This window comes from Bombina bombina, unplaced genomic scaffold (genome assembly GCF_027579735.1).
Source record: "Bombina bombina isolate aBomBom1 unplaced genomic scaffold, aBomBom1.pri scaffold_1270, whole genome shotgun sequence".
Taxonomy (NCBI): Eukaryota; Metazoa; Chordata; class Amphibia; order Anura; family Bombinatoridae; genus Bombina; species Bombina bombina.
The window spans coordinates 6,135-26,372 of NW_026511473.1; the positions used below are offsets into that span (position 1 = coordinate 6,135).

Sequence of the window (20,238 nt, forward strand, 5' to 3'; positions counted from 1 at the left end):
GCAGCTGTTCCATGCACATACACAATCACACAATGGCAGTCTAGGACGCCGAGTATACGTGATTATAAGAAAGGTATGTGCAGCTATGCTGATTTGTCTGTATGGCCATATGTTATATGACAGCTTGGACATTTGGATAAGGTGTTATAATAAGCACCTTTTTATTGTACACATTATATATATATATGTATGTATGTTACACAGTGTTAAGTGGGGAGGGACACAAAGGGTTTGGAAAATTATTTGTATATGGTTACGTGTATTATTGATACAAAGCATTTATATTTTGATTATAGATTGTTGTGACAAAATCTCTCTCTCAAGATTTTTGTCTAGATTAGCTAATAAACAATATGCATGGTGGTAAATGGCAAAAAAACAAAAAACGTCTAAAATGATTGATCTCGTGGCTCTCTAGGTGGCAGCTGATTGTCATGAAATATGTAATCATGTAGGGGACTTTTAAGATTAACAAAATTCTAAAAGGGGTTCCAGCACTCCTAGTGTCTCCTCTTAAAAGTAGAGAGCCTAACAAAAATGACCATCTGAAAGGATCATTGGCATATGTACCACATTATGGGGATGGGGTAGCTCCTCTGCTGAACCCACAGTATAAATGACGACACATGAACCCTTATTAGAAAGCAACAACCTAAAATGAGTGATCTTGCATCTATCCAGCTGATGAAACAATAACAATTACAGCATTAGTTTAATTTAAAGGATCCGAAAACACAATAGATTTGCATAATCAAAAAAACATAATTTATGCTTACCTGATACATTTATTTCTCTTGTAGTGTATCCAGTCCACGGATCATCGATTACTTGTGGGATATATTCCCTTCCCAACAGGAAGTTGCAAGAGGATCACCCACAGCAGAGCTGCTATATAGCTCCTCCCCTCACATGTCATATCCAGTCATTCGACCGAAACAAAACAAGAAAGGAGAAACTATAGGGTGCAGTGGTGACTGGAGTTTTAATTAAAATTTAGATCTGCCTTAAAAAGACAGGGCGGGCCTTGGACTGGATACACTACAAGAGAAATAAATTTATCAGGTAAGCATAAATTATGTCTTCTCTTGTTAAGTGTATCCAGTCCACGGATCATCCATTACTTGTGGGATACCAATACCAAAGCTAAAGTACACGGATGATGGGAGGGACAAGGCAGGAACTTAAACGGAAGGAACCACTGCCTGTAGAACCTTTCTCCCAAAAACAGCCTCCGAAGAAGCAAAAGTGTCAAATTTGTAAAATTTTGAAAAGGTGTGAAGCGAAGACCAAGTCGCAGTCTTGCAAATCTGTTCAACAGAGGCCTCATTCTTAAAGGCCCAGGTGGAAGCCACAGCTCTAGTAGAATGAGCTGTAATCCTTTCAGGGGGCTGCTGTCCAGCAGTCTCATAGGCTAAACGTATTATGCTACAAAGCCAAAAGGAGAGGTTGCCGAAGCTTTTTGACCTCTCCTCTGTCCAGAGTAAACGACAAACAGGGAAGAAGTTTGACGAAAATCTTTAGTTGCCTGTAAATAGAACTTCAGGGCACGGACTACGTCCAGATTATGCAAAAGATGTTCCTTCTTTGAAGAAGGATTAGGGCACAATGATGGAACAACAATCTCTTGATTGATATTCCTGTTAGAAACTACCTTAGGTAAAAACCCAGGTTTAGTACGCAGAACTACCTTATCTGAATGGAAAATCAGATAAGGAGAATCACAATGTAAGGCAGATAACTCAGAGACTCTTCGAGCCGAGGAAATAGCCATCAAGATAAAAGCTTAATATCAATGGAATGAAGGGGTTCAAACGGAACACCTTGAAGAACTTTAAGAACCAAGTTTAAGCTCCACGGAGGAGCAACAGTTTTAAACACAGGCTTAATCCAAGCCAAAGCCTGACAAAAAGCCTGGACGTCTGGAACTTCTGCCAGACGCTTGTGCAAAAGAATAGACAGAGCAGAAATCTGTCCCTTCAACGAACTAGCAGATAAGCCCTTTTCCAAACCCTCTTGTAGAAAGGACAATATTCTAGGAATCCTAACCTTACTCCATGAGTAACTCTTGGATTCACACCAATATAAGTATTTACGCCATATCTTATGGTAGATTTTTCTGGTAACAGGCTTCTGTGCCTGTATTAAGGTATCAATAACTGACTCTGAGAAGCCACGCTTTGATAGAATCAAGCGTTCAATCTCCATGCAGTCAGCCTCAGAGAAATTAGATTTGGATGGTTGAAAGGACCTTGTATTAGAAGGTCCTGCCTCAGAGGCAGAGACCATGGTGGACAGGACGACATGTCCACTAGGTCTGCATACCAGGTCCTGCGTGGCCACGCAGGCGCTATCAGAATCACCAATGCTCTCTCCTGTTTGATCTTGGCAATCAGTCGAGGCAGCAGCGGAAACGGTGGAAACACATAAGCCATGTTGAAAACCCAAGGGGCTGCTAGAGCATCTATCAGCGCCGCTCCCGGGTCCCTGGACCTGGATCCGTAACGAGGAAGCTTGGCGTTCTGGCGAGACGCCATGAGATACAGTTCTGGTTTGCCCCAACGATGAATCAATTGAGCGAACACCTCCGGATGAAGTTCCCACTCCCCCGGATGAAAAGTCTGGCGACTTAGAAAGTCCGCCTCCCAGTTCTCCACGCCTGGGATGTGGATCGCTGACAGGTGGCAAGAGTGAGACTCTGCCCAGCGAATTATCTTTGAGACTTCTAACATCGCTAGGGAACTCCTGGTTCCCCCTTGATGGTTGATGTAAGCCACAGTCGTGATGTTGTCCGACTGAAATCTGATGAACCTCAGTGTTGCTAACTGAGGCCAAGCTAGAAGAGCATTGAATATTGCTCTTAACTCCAGAATATTTATTGGGAGGAGTTTCTCCTCCTGAGTCCACGATCCCTGAGCCTTCAGGGAGTTCCAGACTGCGCCCCAACCTAGAAGGCTAGCATCTGTTGTTACAATCGTCCAATCTGGCTTGCGAAAGGTCATGCCCTTGGACAGATGGACCCGAGACAGCCACCAGAGAAGAGAATCTCTGGTCTCTTGATCCAGATTTAGTAGAGGGGACAAATCTGAGTAATCCCCATTCCACTGACTTAGCATGCATAATTGCAGCGGTCTGAGATGCAGGCGCGCAAATGGCACTATGTCCATTGCCACTACCATTAAGCCGATTACTTCCATGCACTGAGCCACTGACGGGCGTGGAATGGAATGAAGGACACGGCAAGCATTTAGAAGTTTTGATAACCTGGACTCCGTCAGGTAAATTTTCATCTCTACAGAATCTATAAGAGTCCCTAGGAAGGAGACTCTTGTGAGTGGTGATAGAGAACTCTTTTCCACGTTCACCTTCCACCCATGCGACCTCAGAAATGCCAGAACTATCTCTGTGTGAGACTTGGCAATTTGAAAGCTTGACGCCTGTATCAGGATGTCGTCTAGATACGGAGCCACCGCTATGCCTCGCGGTCTTAGAACCGCCAGAAGTGAGCCCAGAACCTTTGTAAAGATTCTTGGGGCCGTAGCTATCCCGAAGGGAAGAGCTACAAACTGGTAATGCCTGTCTAGAAAGGCAAATCTTAGGTACCGATAATGATCTTTGTGAATCGGTATGTGAAGGTAGGCATCCTTTAAGTCCACTGTGGTCATGTACTGACCCTCTTGGATCATGGGTAGGATGGTTCGAATAGTTTCCATTTTGAATGATGGAACTCTTAGGAATTTGTTTAAGATCTTTAAGTCCAAGATTGGTCTGAAGGTTCCCTCTTTCTTGGGAACCACAAACAGATTTGAGTAAAATCCCTGCCCTTGTTCCGACCGCGGAACAGGGTGGATCACCCCCATTACTAGGAGGTCTTGTACACAGCGTAGGAATGCCTCTTTCTTTATCTGATTTTTTGATAACCTTGATAGATGGAATCTCCCTCAAGGAGGAGAAGCTTTGAAGTCCAGAAGATATCCCTGAGATATGATCTCCAACGCCCAGGGATCCTGAACATCTCTTGCCCACGCCTGGGCGAAGAGAGAAAGTCTGCCCCCCACTAGATCCGTTTCCGGATAGGGGGCCGTTCCTTCATGCTGTCTTAGGGGCAGTAGTAGGTTTTCTGGCCTGCTTGCCCTTGTTCCAGGACTGGTTAGTTTTCCAGGCCTGTCTGTAACGAGCAACAGTTCCTTCCTGTTTTGGAGCGGAGGAAGTTGATGCTGCTCCTGCCTTGAAATTTCGAAAGGCATGAAAATTAGACTGTTTGGCCTTTGATTTGGCCCTGTCCTGAGGAAGGGTATGACCCTTACCTCCAGTAATGTCAGCAATAATTTCTTTCAAGCCAGGCCCGAATAAGGTCTGCCCCTTGAAAGGAATATTAAGTAATTTAGATTTAGAAGTCATGTCAGCTGACCAGGATTTAAGCCATAGCGCTCTCCGCGCCTGGATGGCGAATCCGGAGTTCTTACCCGTTAGTTTAGTTAAATGTACAATGGCATCAGAAACAAATGCATTAGCTAGCTTAAGTGCTTTAAGCTTGTCCATAATTTCATCCAATGGAGCTGTGTGAATGGCCTCTTCTAGAGACTCAAACCAGAATGCCGCAGAAGCAGTGACAGGCGCAATTGCATGCAAGGGGCTGCAAGATAAAACCTTGTTGAACAAACATTTTCTTAAGGTAACCTAATTTTTTATACATTGGATCCGAAAAAGCACAACTATCCTCCACCGGGATAGTGGTACGCTTTGCTAAAGTAGAAACTTCTCCCTCCACCTTAGGGACCGTCTGCCATAAGTCCCGTGTAGTGGCGTATTGGAAACATTTTCCTAAATATAGGAGGTGGGGAAAAGGGCACACCGGGTCTATCCCACTCCTTGCTAATAATTTCTGTAAGCCTTTTAGGTATAGGAAAAACGTCAGTACACACCGGCACCGCATAGTATCTATCCAGCCTACACAATTTCTCTGGAATTGCAACTGTGTTACAGTCATTCAGAGCAGCTAAAACCTCTCCTAGCAATACACGGAGGTTCTCAAGCTTAAATTTAAAATTAGAGATCTCTGAATCCAGTTTCCCTGGATCAGATCAGTCACCCACAGAATGAAGTTCTCCGTCCTCATGTTCTGCAAACTGCGACGCAGTATCGGACATGACTCTCACAGCACCAGCGTGCTCTGTCCTAATCCCAGAGCTATCGCGCTTGCCTCTTAATTCTGGCAACCTAGATAATACTTCTGTCAGGGTATTATTCATAATTGTAGCCATGTCCTGCAAAGTAATTGCTATGGGCGTCTCTGATGTACTTGGCGCCACATTAGCACACGCCTCCTGAGCGGGAGGCGAAGGTACTGACACGTGAGGAGAGTTAGTCGGCATAACTTCCCCCTCGTTGTCTGGTGATAATTCTTTTATAGATAAAGACTGACCTTTATTATTTAAAGTAAAATCAATACATTTAGTACACATATTTCTATGGGGCTCCACACTGGCCTTCAAACATAATGAACAAACAGATTCATCTGTGTCAGACATGTTTAAACAGACTAGCAATGAGACTAGCAAGCTTGGAAAACACTTTAAAATAAGTTTACAAGCAATATAAAAAACGCTACTGCGCCTTTAAGAAGCACAAAACCTATCTCAAGTTGAAATAACAATGAACCAAATCAGTTATAGCAACCAAATTTTCACAGTAAATGAATTAAGCTAGCAGAGTATTGCACCCACTTGCAAATGGATGATTAACCCCTTAAAACCCAAAACGGATAATCAATAAAGAAAAAAACGTTTTTAACACAGTCAAACACACTGTCACAGGTCTGCTGTGACTGATTACCTCCCTCAAAATGACTTTTGAAGTCCCTTGAGCTCTCTAGAGACGTCCTGGATCATGCAGGAAGAAGCAGGAAGACTGAGTCTGAATTTTTACTGCGCAAAAAAGCGCTAAAATAGGCCCCTCCCACTCATTATTACAACAGTGGGAAGCCTCAGTTAACTGTTTCTATGCAGAAAATAAGTCAGCCATGTGGAAAAAATTATGCCCCAATAAGTTTTATCACCAAAGTACCTCAAAAAATGATTAAACATGCCAGCAAACGTTTTAAACATCCTTTTTTAATGAGTATGTATCTCTATTGATAAGCCTGATACCAGTCGCTTCTACTGCATTTAAGGCTTTACTACATTACTTCAGTATTAGCAGCATTTTCTTAGTCAAATTCCATTCCTTAGAAAATTATTTTACTGCACATACGTTAATAAGCCTGATACCAGTCGCTCTGCACTGCATTTAAGGCTTTACTTACATTACTTCGGTATCAGCAGTATTTTCTTAGTCAATTCCATTCCTTAGAAAAATATTTTACTGCACATACCTTAGTTGCAGGAGACCCCGCACGCCATTCCCTTTCTGAAGTTACCCCACTCCTCAGAATGTGTGAGAACAGCCAGTGGATCTTAGTTACTTCTGCTAAGATCATAGAAAACGCAGACAGATTCTTCTTCCAAATACTGCCTGAGAAAAAAACAGCACACTCCGGTGCCATTTAAAAATAACCAACTTTTGATTGAATACTGCCTGAGAAAAAAACAGCACACTCCGGTGCCATTTAAAAATAAACTTTTGATTGAAGAATTAATTAAGTATAAAACACCACACTCCTCTCACGACCTCCATCTATGTTGAGGGTTGCAAGAGAATGACTGGATATGACATGTGAGGGGAGGAGCTATATAGCAGCTCTGCTGTGGGTGATCCTCTTGCAACTTCCTGTTGGGAAGGTAACATATCCCACAAGTAATGGATGATCCGTGGACTGGATACACTTAACAAGAGAAATGCATGATAAAAGACAATGCAATAGCACTTAGTCTGAACTTCAAATGAGTAGATTTTTTTTTTTCTGACAATTTTAAAAGTTATGTCCGTTTCCACTCCCCCTGTACCATGTGACAGCCATTAGCCAATCACAAATGCATATATGTTTCTTCTGTGAATTATTGCACACGCTCAGTAGGAGATGGTGACTGAAAAAGTTTAAATATAAAAAGACTGCACATTTTGTAAATGGAAGTAAATTGAAAAGTCGTTTAAAATTGCATGCTCTATCTGAATAATGAAAGTTTAATTTTGACTTAAGTGTCCATTTAAGAGGTTTAACAACTTTTTTTCACTACCTCCCCATAGTAATATATCATATAAAAATCCTTAATTAAAAATAAAAAAAGTTTGCCATTAATTAAATAAGGGGTTCCATATCCTTATAGCCGTCATGTGTATGGCCATAGATATAATCACCTGGCAGCAACGAGTAGCTGAAAATTGATATAAGGACTTATATATCCATGTTTCTCTGAGCTTATATTTGCAGGTATCCAAATAAATGGGAGAACTGAATCACAGTTAAAATAAATAGCATTTTGTATATGATGCTTTCTTGGTGCCAAAGCATTTTATATATATATATATATATATATATATATATATATATATATATATATATATATTATTATTATTATTATTTTTTTTTTTTTTTTTAATGTCACTTAGTTACTGAGTTTGGCCAAGAGTAGGTGTGAAGGCATTGTTGAAATGGAATGTCACTTATCTGTGAAATGAGAATTCTGTTTAGTTTAAAAATGTATGCATTATACTTTACTTCTACTCCTCAATTGCAAGATGGAAAAAAATGCAAATAATGGTTTTCTTACGATTCTCATTTACTAATTGTGAGGTTTTAAGAACTCTAACAAAACCACCCCCAAAAAAAATTCTGAAATTTCATAAAAAAAAAAAAAGGTTTGGTTCTTTTTTTTTTAACCAACATTAGTGCCCACATCTGTCAGCACAAAAGGCATGTTACCAGCTGATGTGTAGTTATTACATAATTGTATAAGAAAAGTTAGCTGTACCAAATATGATTTGCAAAGTTAATAAAAGCGTGAATACATTTATAACCTCTAATGAAATTGTAACAAGTTATGTGGTCAATATTTTTGTCTGTGTGTGTGTGGAGGAAGGGAATGCATCATCCCTCAAGAAATGATTATTAAATGTGTTTATATTTACATATATAATGGGCAAACTTTATCAAGAAGGCAGGGGGACAGGTTTGCAAGTAGTTAACCTGTTCGCCTGCAATCGTTTGGTGAAAGTTAATATTGCACAAGATATTTCTGGTGCAATTCCGCCCCTTGATCCGGAGCAACCAATTGCGCTACAGCAGAGAATGTCCATCACCCCGAATAAGTTAGTGACTGATCTCCCCACCTCTAAGGTAAAAGAAGCCATTTCCTAAATACGAGGCAGCAGGCTCCATTATGCAAACCTTCTCGACATTGATGAAAAAAGTGCAAATGCAGCTTAATAGATTTACACATATACATACACAAAAAGGGAAAATAAGACTTGTAGAGTTAGAAATGGAGCCACTGATGTATATAAATTACACTTAAAAATATATTTTTATGAATCCCGATTAACCAGGGTACATAACTATTACAACCATTGAAATGTGTATATACAGTGATTTCCCATTCTCTATCAAATATCCAAGTTTTAGGTGATCATTATCTTCCACAAAAGTTCTTTGCTGAAAATTACAGTCTTAAACTTGTCTTTTGGCCCTGATGGCAATGGGCCTCACTGTGCACATTTCAGTTTTAAGGATGGTATGTTACAAATCTGTTTGCTATATGCCCCAAGTCTACTGTCCCGGAAAACTTTACAAGCACCTCACTCATTAATAAAACTTATGGTGCCTGCTTTTTCCTCTTCTGTCCTTTGTGAGGATGATGCTTAGACTGAGGTTTTGGCTTGAAGAGTTCAACTTCTGGCTTTTTGGTTGTTGTATTCTTCTGGAAAACCTCTTCGGTTATGGGTTTAATGATGTGGCCTTTTTTAGTAATAAGCCGAGGAGCAGTCATTTTCTGGACAGACCTCTGTGTGTTCCATGTATTACCAATAGGTGCGCGGATGGTGCTCTCAAATTGATTTTTAGTGCAGAATGGAAACGGGAGTTCGTTTACCTACAAAGCAAGCAGCCAGACAATAATCTGAAACATGTTATGTAGCAGGCAGTCTCTTAAAGTCCTAAATATTTTACTTTGCAAGATATACAAATATTCATAATTTATCAGCATTAACTTTAAACAATGAAAAATTAAAGAAATTACCCAACGGCACAAATGAAATACTACATATAAAAAAAAAAAAAAGGCAAAAAGTTTAAAAATATTTGGTTCAAGTTAAATACACAAGTTATTCACAGCTCAAGCTTCTATTACAGTACAGGTTTCTTTTTGCATTAAAAAATTGTTTTGTGTGAATAAACTAAGAACAAAAAATTATGAAAGGATCTGCTCTCAACTTTATTCGCAAATTGCACATAGTTAAAAGGCATTAAATAGGAAGAGCAGTCATTATAAACGGCATGTATACGGAACACCTCTGCCTACAAAGAGGCACTAGGCATAGTTGTCTGCTACCTCCGCTGCTTTTAAATATTTCGTTAGAAACCCTAGCAATTCTTCTACGACAAAATCTATCTAGGGGGAAAGAAGTTTGTACTCTCTCTATATGCAGATGACCTGTTATTACTCTTAAGCACTTTAAAAAAAATGTCTACAAAGACTGTTTGCTTGATATTCATCTCTTTGGTGCCATTTCTGGCTATAAAGTTAACCTGTCAAAATCAAAACGATTATGGATAGTAAAACCAACGCATTGCACGATTAACCATCCCTTTAGAGAAACCAACCAGATTAACTACCTACGTATAATATTAAGTATAATTTACATTTTCCTAAATTTTTAAGGGAATGTAGGGGAAAATTGGATGAATTTACCAATCTCTCTCAGCCGGGTCATATTAATAAAGTCCATTCTGTTCCCCAAAATATTATACTTGTTACAAAATATCCCAGTATTCTTACAATAATCTTACAAGTTAATAAAATTTGTACGAAGTTCATATGGAAAAGGGCAGAAGCACGCATAGCTCTCTATCTGCTGACGAACCCTAGATTAGCTGCAGGGTTGTCCTTTTCGAAAATAATACCATATAATTTAGTGGCCTTACTTAAAATTGCGGTTGATTGGATTAGGGAGAAGGAAAAGGTCTCATTCTTCCAGTGCAAATCTAATATGATAGCGCCATTTGATTTGAAAGCAATTATCCATTGTCCTAGAAAGCATTTGCCATGTAATGTATCCAATTTACTAACTTTCAGTAATATAGTTCAAGCTATTGGTTTAGCGATCCAATGTACCCCGTATGCCACTGAATTTCTTTCAATTGGAGGTAACCCTAATTTTTCACCTGGCTCTACTAACATAGTATTTAGAGACTGGGCATCCAAGGCTTAAAATGGGTCAAACAATTGATAAGGCCTGATTTGGTACTCTAAACTTTCGCTGATATCTCCCTTAAAGATGGATGAGCTAAGAGGGATTTTTATGCTTACCTCCAGTTGAGGCATTATATTTTAGATTTAAAAAACAAATATAGTCTAGATTAGTCACTGGGGGCTCTTCTGAGTAGAAACAAACTATATCAAGAAGGTATATACACTATTTCCCCTTTCTATGCTATTCTGAATTCTTTCCACACCTCTGTAACAGTTAGAATATATACAAACTAAATGGATTAAGTATTTTCCAAATATTAGCTCTCAAGATATAGAAGATAGTTTAAAAATTACAGATAAACCTTGAGTCATGCCCAAACATTGATAAATATTGATCAATATTGGTCTAAGACAAACTATGAGATGAATACAGTAGTATTGTTAGACTTTGATATCATCCAACAAAATGTTTTCTTTTTGGTTAAACATACGGGTAGACATAAAAATGATAAATTTAATTAATACAATTATGCTTTTAGCTCGGAAACTAATCCTACGAACATGGAGAGAGCGGCAGGCTCCTAAATTTACTGAGTTTAAAAAAAAAAAAATATTGATTTCCCACATCACACTGAAACAAAATAACTTACAAAACCCTAAGTCATCAATTGGATGTGTTCTTTAAAAAATAGATTGGGGTTATTAAAACTCTTCCAGAGGTAGCACAAAGGCAATTAGTTACGCCGCTTGTTAATTCAGACTATGTCCTACAAAACATATATTGCTTGCCACTTCCCAGATAGCGGGCTCGGATAGAGATTTAGAAAATATTAGTTGCTGATTAGATGGGTGTTTCAGGGTTGTATGAGGTGAGAGAGGGTGGTAGAAGAGTTGTTAAGTATGAGCCTTTTCCCCTTCTTGCTTTTTTTTTTGTTTTTTAGATGTGGTTATAGGTCCTAGTGAGCGTTTATTATTATTATAAAATGGTATAATGTATTATTTGAATGGTACACATATGGCCTGTTTGTACAGATTTGGTACAGAGTTGAGGATTCTTTTTTATGCTTTTGCTCAGATTGTGTTGCAGGCCATATGAATGTATGAATGTGTTAAATGTATCAATTATATTATCATAATATTATAATTATATTATCATAAACCAGGTAAAATTGTATGATCCGAATAGCCCACTTTAATTTGAACTGTACAGAATCTACAATATCTCTTTGTTTTTTTATGGCCAAGGATGCTATTAGGTTCTTCAAGTGTTATAATTATGACATAATATAAAGTGGGCGATATTGTATTATTTGAATTGTATGAAAGACTTATTATGACTTGAACTGTACAGAGTCTATTTTATGTTTTTGTCCTTATTTGTTTTCTTTAGTTTCTATCTTTATATTGATTTTTTGAATGTATATGATGGGATATTTTACTTAAGAAAATAATAAAAACTATAAATTAAAAAAAAAAAAAAAATAGGAACGATCAATCAAAATACAGGGATGCAAGAGAAACAGTCTTACACGTTTCAGCATTCCCTGCCGTAATCATATTTTTCTGTGAACTAATGTTTTCCTCCTCTCCTTGTCTCTCTAGTTATTTGCTTTTTTTAAAAGGAACATTAAAGGGACATTAAACCCAAAAATTTTCTTTCATGGTTTAGAAATAACATGCAATTTTAAACAACTTTCTAATTTACTTCTATTATCTAATTTGCTTAATTTTCTTGATATTCTTTGCTGAAAAGCATATATAGATAGGCTCAGTAGCTGCTGATTGGTCACTGCACATAGATGCCTTGTGTGATTGGCTCACCAATGTGCATTTCTATTTATTCAACAAAGGATATCTAAAGAATAAAGCAAATTAGACAATAGAAGTAAATTTGAATGTTGTTTAAAATTGTATTCTCTTTTTGAATCATTAAAGAAAATGTTTGGGCTTAATGTCCCTTTATACACTAAATAAATGCTAGAAAACAAAGAAAAGACTAGTCTGAGAATAACAAAATGTATGCTTACCTGATAAATTTCTTTAGCATTTCAATTACTAATGGGCTACTCAACTCCTGGCCAGCAGGAGGAGGCAAAGAGCACCCAAGCAAAGCTGTTGAGTGTAACTTCCCTTACCCATAATCCCCAGTCATTCAGCCAAAGGAAAATGGAAAAAGAAGAAACACAAGGGTGAAAAGGTGCCTGAGGTTTACTAAAACAAAACTGCCAAATTATAATTAAAGAGAGGGCTGGGTCGTGGACTCTCCATGCCCGGAAAGAAAGGAATTTATCAGGTAAGCATAAATTTTGTTTTCTTTCCTATGGCATGGAGAGTCCACAACGGCATTCCAATTACTAGTGGGAACCAATACCCAAGCTAGAGGACACGGAATGAATAGGGAGGGAGACCAAGGCAGGAGGACCTAAACAGAAGGCACCACCACTTGAAGAACCTTTCTCCCAAAAGAAGCCATAGCCGAGGCAAAAGTATCAAATTTGTAGAATTTGGAAAAGTATGCAGAGAGAACCATGTAGCCGCCATGCAAATCTGTTCCACAGAAGCTTCATTTTTGAAAGTCCAAGAAGAGGAGACAGTTCTAGTGGAATAAGCCATAATTCTCTAAGGAGGCTGCTGTCCAGCATTCTCATAAGCAAAATGAATCAAACGTCTCAACGAGAGAGAAAGAGTAGCAGAAGTGGCCTTCTGACCCTTATGTTTTCCAGAGAAAACAAACAGGACAAAAGACTGCCAAAAATCTTTAGAAGCTTGTAAGTAAAACTTTAGAGCGTGCACAACATCCAAGTTATGCAAAAGACGTTCCTTATGAAGGAGGAGGATTAGGACAAAAAGAAGGAACAACAATTTCCTGATTAATGTTTCGATCCGACACCACTTTAGGGAGAATCCCCAATTTAGTACGAAGGTCCGCCTTATCTGCATGAAAGATAAGGTACGGGGAATCACACTGCAGAGCTCAAAGCTCAAACTCTGTGAGCGGAAGAAATAGCAAGGAGAAACAATAACAATTTTATATTAACAACATGCATCAGCTCAAACGGAGTCTGCTGCAAAAAAACTTTAAAAACTAGATTAAGGCTCCAAGGAGGAGCAACAGGTTTAAATACAGGCCTGATTCTGACCAGGGCCTGTACACAAGCTTTTACATCTGGTAAGTCTGCCAGACGTTTGTGCAAAAGAAAAGATAATGCAGAAATCTGACTCTTCAAAGTACTGACTGACAAACCTTTCTCCAGGCCATCCCGAAGTAAATATAAAATAATCACCCGGCTCCAGGAGAAACCCTTAGATTCGCAACAATAAAGATTTTTAAGCCATACTTTATGGTAAATCTTGCGAGTAACAGATTTGCGAGCCTGAAGCATAGTATCAATGACTGCTTCCGAAAAACCACGCCTAGACAGAACTAGGCGTTCAATCTCCAAGCAGTCGGCTTCAGAGAATCCAGATTTGGATGGAGGAAAGGGCCCTGAATTAGAAGGCCCTTCCTCAAAGGTAACCTCCAAGGGGTAAGAGATGACATCCTTACTAGATCCGCGAACCATATCCTGCGAGGCCATGCTGGAGCTATTAGGATTACTGATGCTCTCTCCTGATTGATACAAGCAATGACTCGTGGAAGGAGAGTAAACGTAGGAAACCGATATGTCAGAGAGAACATCCAAGGAACAGCTAGAGCATCTATTAGAACAGCCTGAGGATCTCTTGACCTTGAACTGTACTTTGACGTTTTGATGGGACGCCATCAGAGCCAGCTCCGGAACCCCCCACCTGAGGGTTATCTGAGAGAACACTTCCGGATGGAGAGTCCACTCCCCGGGAGGAAAGGTCTGTCTGCTCAGAAAATCTGCCTCTCAATTGTCAACTCCCGGAATGTGGATGGCAGGTAGGAGACAGTGGTGAGCTTCCGCCCACAGCAGAATGCGAGTCACCTCCTTCATGGCTAAGGAACTCAGAGTTCCTCCATGGTGGTTGATATAAGCGACTGAGGTGATGTTGTCCGACTGGAATCTGATAAACCGGACTAAAGATAATTGAGGCCACGCTGACAGGGCATTGAAGATTACTCTCAACTCCAAGATGTTTATGGGAAAAGAAGACTCACAGGCCATGAGCCTTCAGAGAACCCCAAACAGCTCCCCAGCCTGAAAGGCTGGCGTCCGTAGTCACAATCATCCAGGAAGCAAGTGCCCAGAGAAAGATGGTCCTGTGAAATTCAACACGAGAGAGTTTCTCGTTAGAGGGTCCAGATTTATCCTCTGCGATAAATCTGCATGGTCTCCATTCCATTGACAGAGCATGCAAAGCTGCAGCTGTCACAGATGGAACCAAGCGAAAGGAATGATGTCCATCGAAGTCACCATCAAACCAATCACCTCCATGCATTGAGCCACTGATGGACGCAAAGCAGACTAGAGGAAAAGGCAGGAAGCAAGAAGTTTAGATTTTCTGACCTCTGTCAGGAAAATCTTCATGGACAGGGAATCTAGGATTGTCCCTAGGAAACACACCTTTGTAGATGGAACTAGATAACTCTTTTCCAAATTCATCTTCCACCTGTGAGAACGTAGAAAAAACAACATCTCTGTATGAGATTTTGCTAGTTGAAAAGATGATGCCTGAACCAGGATATCGTCTAGATAAGGTGCCACAGCAATCCCCTAGGATCTGATCACTGCCAACAGTGCTCCCAGAACCTTTGTGAATATTCTGGGAGCTGTGGCAAGACCAAACGGAAGGGCAACAAACTGGAAATGTATGTCCAGAAAGGCAAACCTTAGAAACTGGTAATGATCCCTGTGAATGGGAACGTGTACATAAGCGTCCTTCAGGTCTATTGTCATAAATTGACCTTCCTGGACCAATGGAAGAATGGAATGAATAGTTTCCATCTTGAAGGACGGAACCCTAAGGAATTTATTTAGATACTTTAGATCTAGGATGGGATAAAAAGTTCCCTCCTTTTTGGGAACCACAAATAGATTTGAATACAATCCTAGAACTTGAGGGACTGGTACAATAACTCCCAGGGAGGATAGGTCCTTCACCTAATTTAAGAAGGCCTCTCTCTTTACCTGGTTTGTGGATAATCTTGACAGGCAAAATCTGCCCCTTGGAGGGTAACACTTGAATCATATTTTGTATACCCTGGAATACCATGTCCACCGCCATGGATCTGGGACATTGCTTATCCAAGCCTGCCGAAAAAGAGAAAGTCTGCCCCCCACCTGATCCAAAATCGGATCGGGGGGGGCCTTCATGCGGATTTAGAATCAGCGGAAGGTTTTTTTTGTTTTGTTTTCCCTTGATCCAGGGCTGGCTGGATTTCCAATTGGACCTCGATTGGTCTGGAAGAAGAGGACTTTTGTCCCTTAAAGAAATTAGACGTCTGTCGACCCCTAGGTCTATTCTTCTTGTCCTGAGGAAGGAAAGATCGCTTTCCACCTGTAATCTCAGGAATGATTTCAGCCAGACCAGGTCCAAACAGAGTTTTACCCTTATAAGGTAAAGCCAAAAGCTTGGTCTTGGAGACATCAGTTGACCAGGATTTTAACCAGAGCTCTGCGGGCTAGTACAGTGAAGCTAGTCTAAATATCTGCATGTTGGCATCACAGATAAAGTATTGGCCGGTTTGAGAGCATTGATCATATCTTGGATCTCCTCTACAGTAGTTTCCTCTGCAATAAAACCAGACAAGGCATCGCACCAATAAGATGCTGCTCCCGCAACCATGGCAAAACTCGCTTAGGTTGCCACTGTAATCCTTGATGGATGTACATCTTTTTTTAAGCAAGACTCTTGCTTCTTATCTATTGGATCCTTAATAGAGCAACTATCCTCTATAGGAATGGTTGTTCTCTTAGCAGGCGTAGAAATAGCTCCTTCTACTTTAGGAACAGTGCGCCATGAGTCACGAATAGAGTCAGCAACCGGAAAATCTTAAAAAAAGGTGAAGGGAAAAAAGGAACCCCTGGCTTATACCATTCCTGAGCTATAATTTCAGACATATTCCTTGGAACAGGAAAAACCTCCTCAGAAGATGGAGAATCATAAACTCTATCCAATTTAGAAGACTTTGTGGGGTTGACAGCAACCGAAGGTTCAGAGTCGTCCAAAGTAGCTAAAACCTCCTTCAGTAGTAACCAGAAGTGTTCAAGCTTAAATCTAAAATTAACCTCTTCAGATTCTGAAGATTTTTCTGCTAAAGTGTCAGAGTCTGAGATTTCATCTTCAGAAGCTACTGAATTATTTTCCTCAGAAATATTGACTAATGCAGACTTAATGTCAGAAGCCTTACTATCAGGAAAATGTTTAGATTTTCTCTTATGCTTACCCAAGGAAGGGAAAGCGGACAGCGCCGCCAATACTGCAAAAGAAATCTGAGCTGCAAAATCCCCAGGTAAATAAACACCCCTAGGTTGATGAGAGGACACAGAAGGCACAGTATGAGAAACAATTAAGGCTTGGGACGTTTGAGGAGAAAGCTGAGGTATGTCACGCACAGCATTATCCTGAGATACAGTTGGTTTAGAAGGGAGTACCTTTTCCTTACATTTTAAAATTTTAGTTAAACAGGAGGAGCAAAATTGCATAGGCAGAACAATTTGGGCCTATAAACATAGTAAACATTTATCCATAGAGATGGACTGATCCTGTTCTAAGTCCATGGCTATAGTATAACAAGTCCCACTAGCAATGACAAAAACAGAATTTATGTTTACCTGATAAATTTCTTTCTCCTACGGTGTATCCGGTCCACGGCTTCATCCTTACTTGTGGGATATTCTCAATCCCTACAGGAAGTGGCAAAGAGAGCACACAGCAGAGCTGTCCATATAGCTCACCTCAGGCTCCGCCCCCCCCAGTCATTCGACCGACGGTTAGGAAAAAAAGGAGAACCATAGGTTGCAGTGGTGACTGTAGTTTACAAAAATAAATTTAAACCTGACTAAAAAGCCAGGGTGGGCCGTGGACCGGATACACCGTAGGAGAAAGAAATTTATCAGGTAAACATAAACTCTGTTTTCTCCTACATTGGTGTATCCGGTCCACGGCTTCCTTACTTGTGGGAACCAATACCAAAGCTTTAGGACACGGATGAAGGGAGGGAACAAGTCAGGTAACCTAAACGGAAGGCACCACTGCTTGTAAAACCTTTCTCCCAAAAATAGCCTCCGAAGAAGCAAAAGTATCGAATTTGTAAAATTTGGCAAATGTATGAAGTGAAGACCAAGTCGCTGCCTTACAGATCTGTTCAACAGACGCTTCATTCTTGAAAGCCCATGTGGAAGCCACAGCTCTAGTAGAGTGAGATGTAATTCGTTCAGGGGGCTGCCTTCCAGCAGTCTCATAAGCCAACCGGATGATGCTTTTCAGCCAGAAGGACAGAGAGGTCGCAGTCGTCTTTTGACCTCTCCTCTTGCCACAATAGACGACAAACAAGGACGATGTTTGTCTGAAGTCTTTAGTTGCTTTTAGATAGAACTTTAAAGCACGAATTACATCAAGATTGTGCAACAGACGTTCCTTGATAGAAACTGGATTAGGACACAGAGAAGGAACAACTATTTCCTGGTTAATATTCTTATTGGAAACCACTTTTGGAAGAAAACCAGGTTTGGTACGTAAAACGACCTTATCTGCATGGAACACCAGGTAAGGTGAATTACACTGCAAAGCAGACAATTCAGAAACTCTTCTAGCAGAAGAAATAGCTACCAAAAACAAAACTTTCCAAGATAGTAACTTGATATCTATGGAATGTAGAGGTTCAAACGGAACCCCTTGAAGAACTGAAAGAACTAAATTTAGACTCCATGGAGGAGCCGCAGGTCTATAGACAGGCTTGATTCTGACTAAAGCCTGTACAAACGCCTGAACATCTAGCATTGCTGCCAGACGCTTGTGTAACAAAACGGACAGAGCAGATATCTGTCCTTTTAAGGAACTAGCTGACAAACCTTTCTCCAATCCTTCTTGGAGAAACTAACACCACATACTCTTTACCACCCCCGTGGAGATGCTACTAGTTAGAGCGGCAAAGAGAATGACTGGGGGGGCGGAGCCTGAGGGGAGCTATATGGACAGCTCTGCTGTGTGCTCTCTTTGCCACTTCCTGTAGGGATTGAGAATATCCCACAAGTAAGGATGAAGCCGTGGACCGGATACACCAATGTAGGAGAAATATATGACAAATAAAACTATTTTAAATATCAAAATTACTCATCAAGGAGGAATATAAAAATAGGTTGTTTATATTGAAAAAAACTCAGATTGCCTGAGGCTCCTACCAGCCAAGAGAGACACCACATTAGTAAGAGGAAAAAACATAATTTATGCTTACCTGATAAATTCCTTTCTTCTGTTGTGTGATCAGTCCACGGGTCATCATTACTTCTGGGATATAACTCCTCCCCAACAGGAAATGCAAGAGGATTCACCCAGCAGAGCTGCATATAGCTCCTCCCCTCTACGTCAGTCCCAGTCATTCGACCAAGAATCAACGAGAAAGGAGTAACCAAGGGTGAAGTGGTGACTGGAGTATAATTTAAAAGATATTTACCTGCCTTAAAACAGGGCGGGCCGTGGACTGATCACACAACAGAAGAAAGGAATTTATCAGGTAAGCATAAATTATGTTTTCTTCTGTTATGTGTGATCAGTCCACGGGTCATCATTACTTCTGGGATACCAATACCAAAGCAAAAGTACACGGATGACGGGAGGGATAGGCAGGCTCATTATATAGAAGGAACCACTGCCTGAAGAACCTTTCTCCCAAAAATAGCCTCCGAAGAAGCAAAAGTGTCAAATTTGTAAAATTTGGAAAAAGTATGAAGCGAAGACCAAGTTGCAGCCTTGCAAATCTGTTCAACAGAAGCCTCATTCTTAAAGGCCCAAGTGGAAGCCACAGCTCTAGTGGAGTGAGCTGTAATTCTTTCAGGAGGCTGCTGACCAGCAGTCTCATAGGCTAAACGTATTATGCTACGAAGCCAAAAAGAGAGAGAGGTAGCAGAAGCTTTTTGACCTCTCCTCTGTCCAGAATAAACGACAAACAGGGAAGAAGTTTGGCGAAAATCTTTAGTTGCCTGCAAGTAGAACTTGAGGGCACGAACTACATCCAGATTGTGTAGAAGACGTTCCTTCTTTGAAGAAGGATTTGGACACAAGGATGGAACAACAATCTCTTGATTGATATTCCTGTTAGTGACCACCTTAGGTAAGAACCCAGGTTTAGTACGCAGAACTACCTTGTCTGAGTGAAAAATCAGATAAGGAGAATCACAATGTAAGGCTGATAACTCAGAGACTCTTCGAGCCGAGGAAATAGCCATTAAAAACAGAACTTTCCAAGATAACAATTTTATATCAATGGAATGAAGGGGTTCAAATGGAACACCCTGTAAAACGTTAAGAACTAAGTTTAAACTCCATGGCGGAGCAACAGCTTTAAACACAGGCTTGATCCTAGCTAAAGCCTGACAAAAAGCCTGGACGTCTGGATTTTCTGACAGACGCCTGTGTAACAAGATGGACAGAGCTGAAATCTGTCCCTTTAATGAACTAGCTGATAAACCCTTTTCTAACCCTTCTTGTAGAAAAGACAATATCCTAGAGATCCTAACCTTACTCCAGGAGTAATGTTTGGATTCGCACCAGTATAGGTATTTACGCCATATTTTATGGTAAATCTTTCTGGTAACAGGCTTCCTAGCCTGTATCAGGGTATCAATAACCGACTCAGAAAAACCACGTTTTGATAAAATCAAACGTTCAATTTCCAAGCAGTCAGCTTCAGAGAAGTTAGATTTTGATGTTTGAATGGACCCTGTATCAGAAGGTCCTGTCTTAGAGGTAGAGACCAAGGCGGACAGGA

The 20,238-nt window shown here is 40.3% G+C and overlaps 1 protein-coding gene across 1 annotated transcript in view; it reads right to left on the reverse strand.

The window, feature by feature from the left end:
- Positions 1 to 8,440: 8,440 nt before the first annotated feature.
- The window catches only part of LOC128643766 (U3 small nucleolar RNA-associated protein 14 homolog A-like), a 60,241-nt gene continuing 48,443 nt past the window's right edge, over positions 8,441 to 20,238 (reverse strand). Inside the window, 1 exon segment of the mRNA XM_053696583.1 lies at positions 8,441 to 9,023. Within this exon segment, the coding sequence (XP_053552558.1) occupies positions 8,748 to 9,023 (276 nt within the window). The 3' untranslated portion in view covers positions 8,441 to 8,747.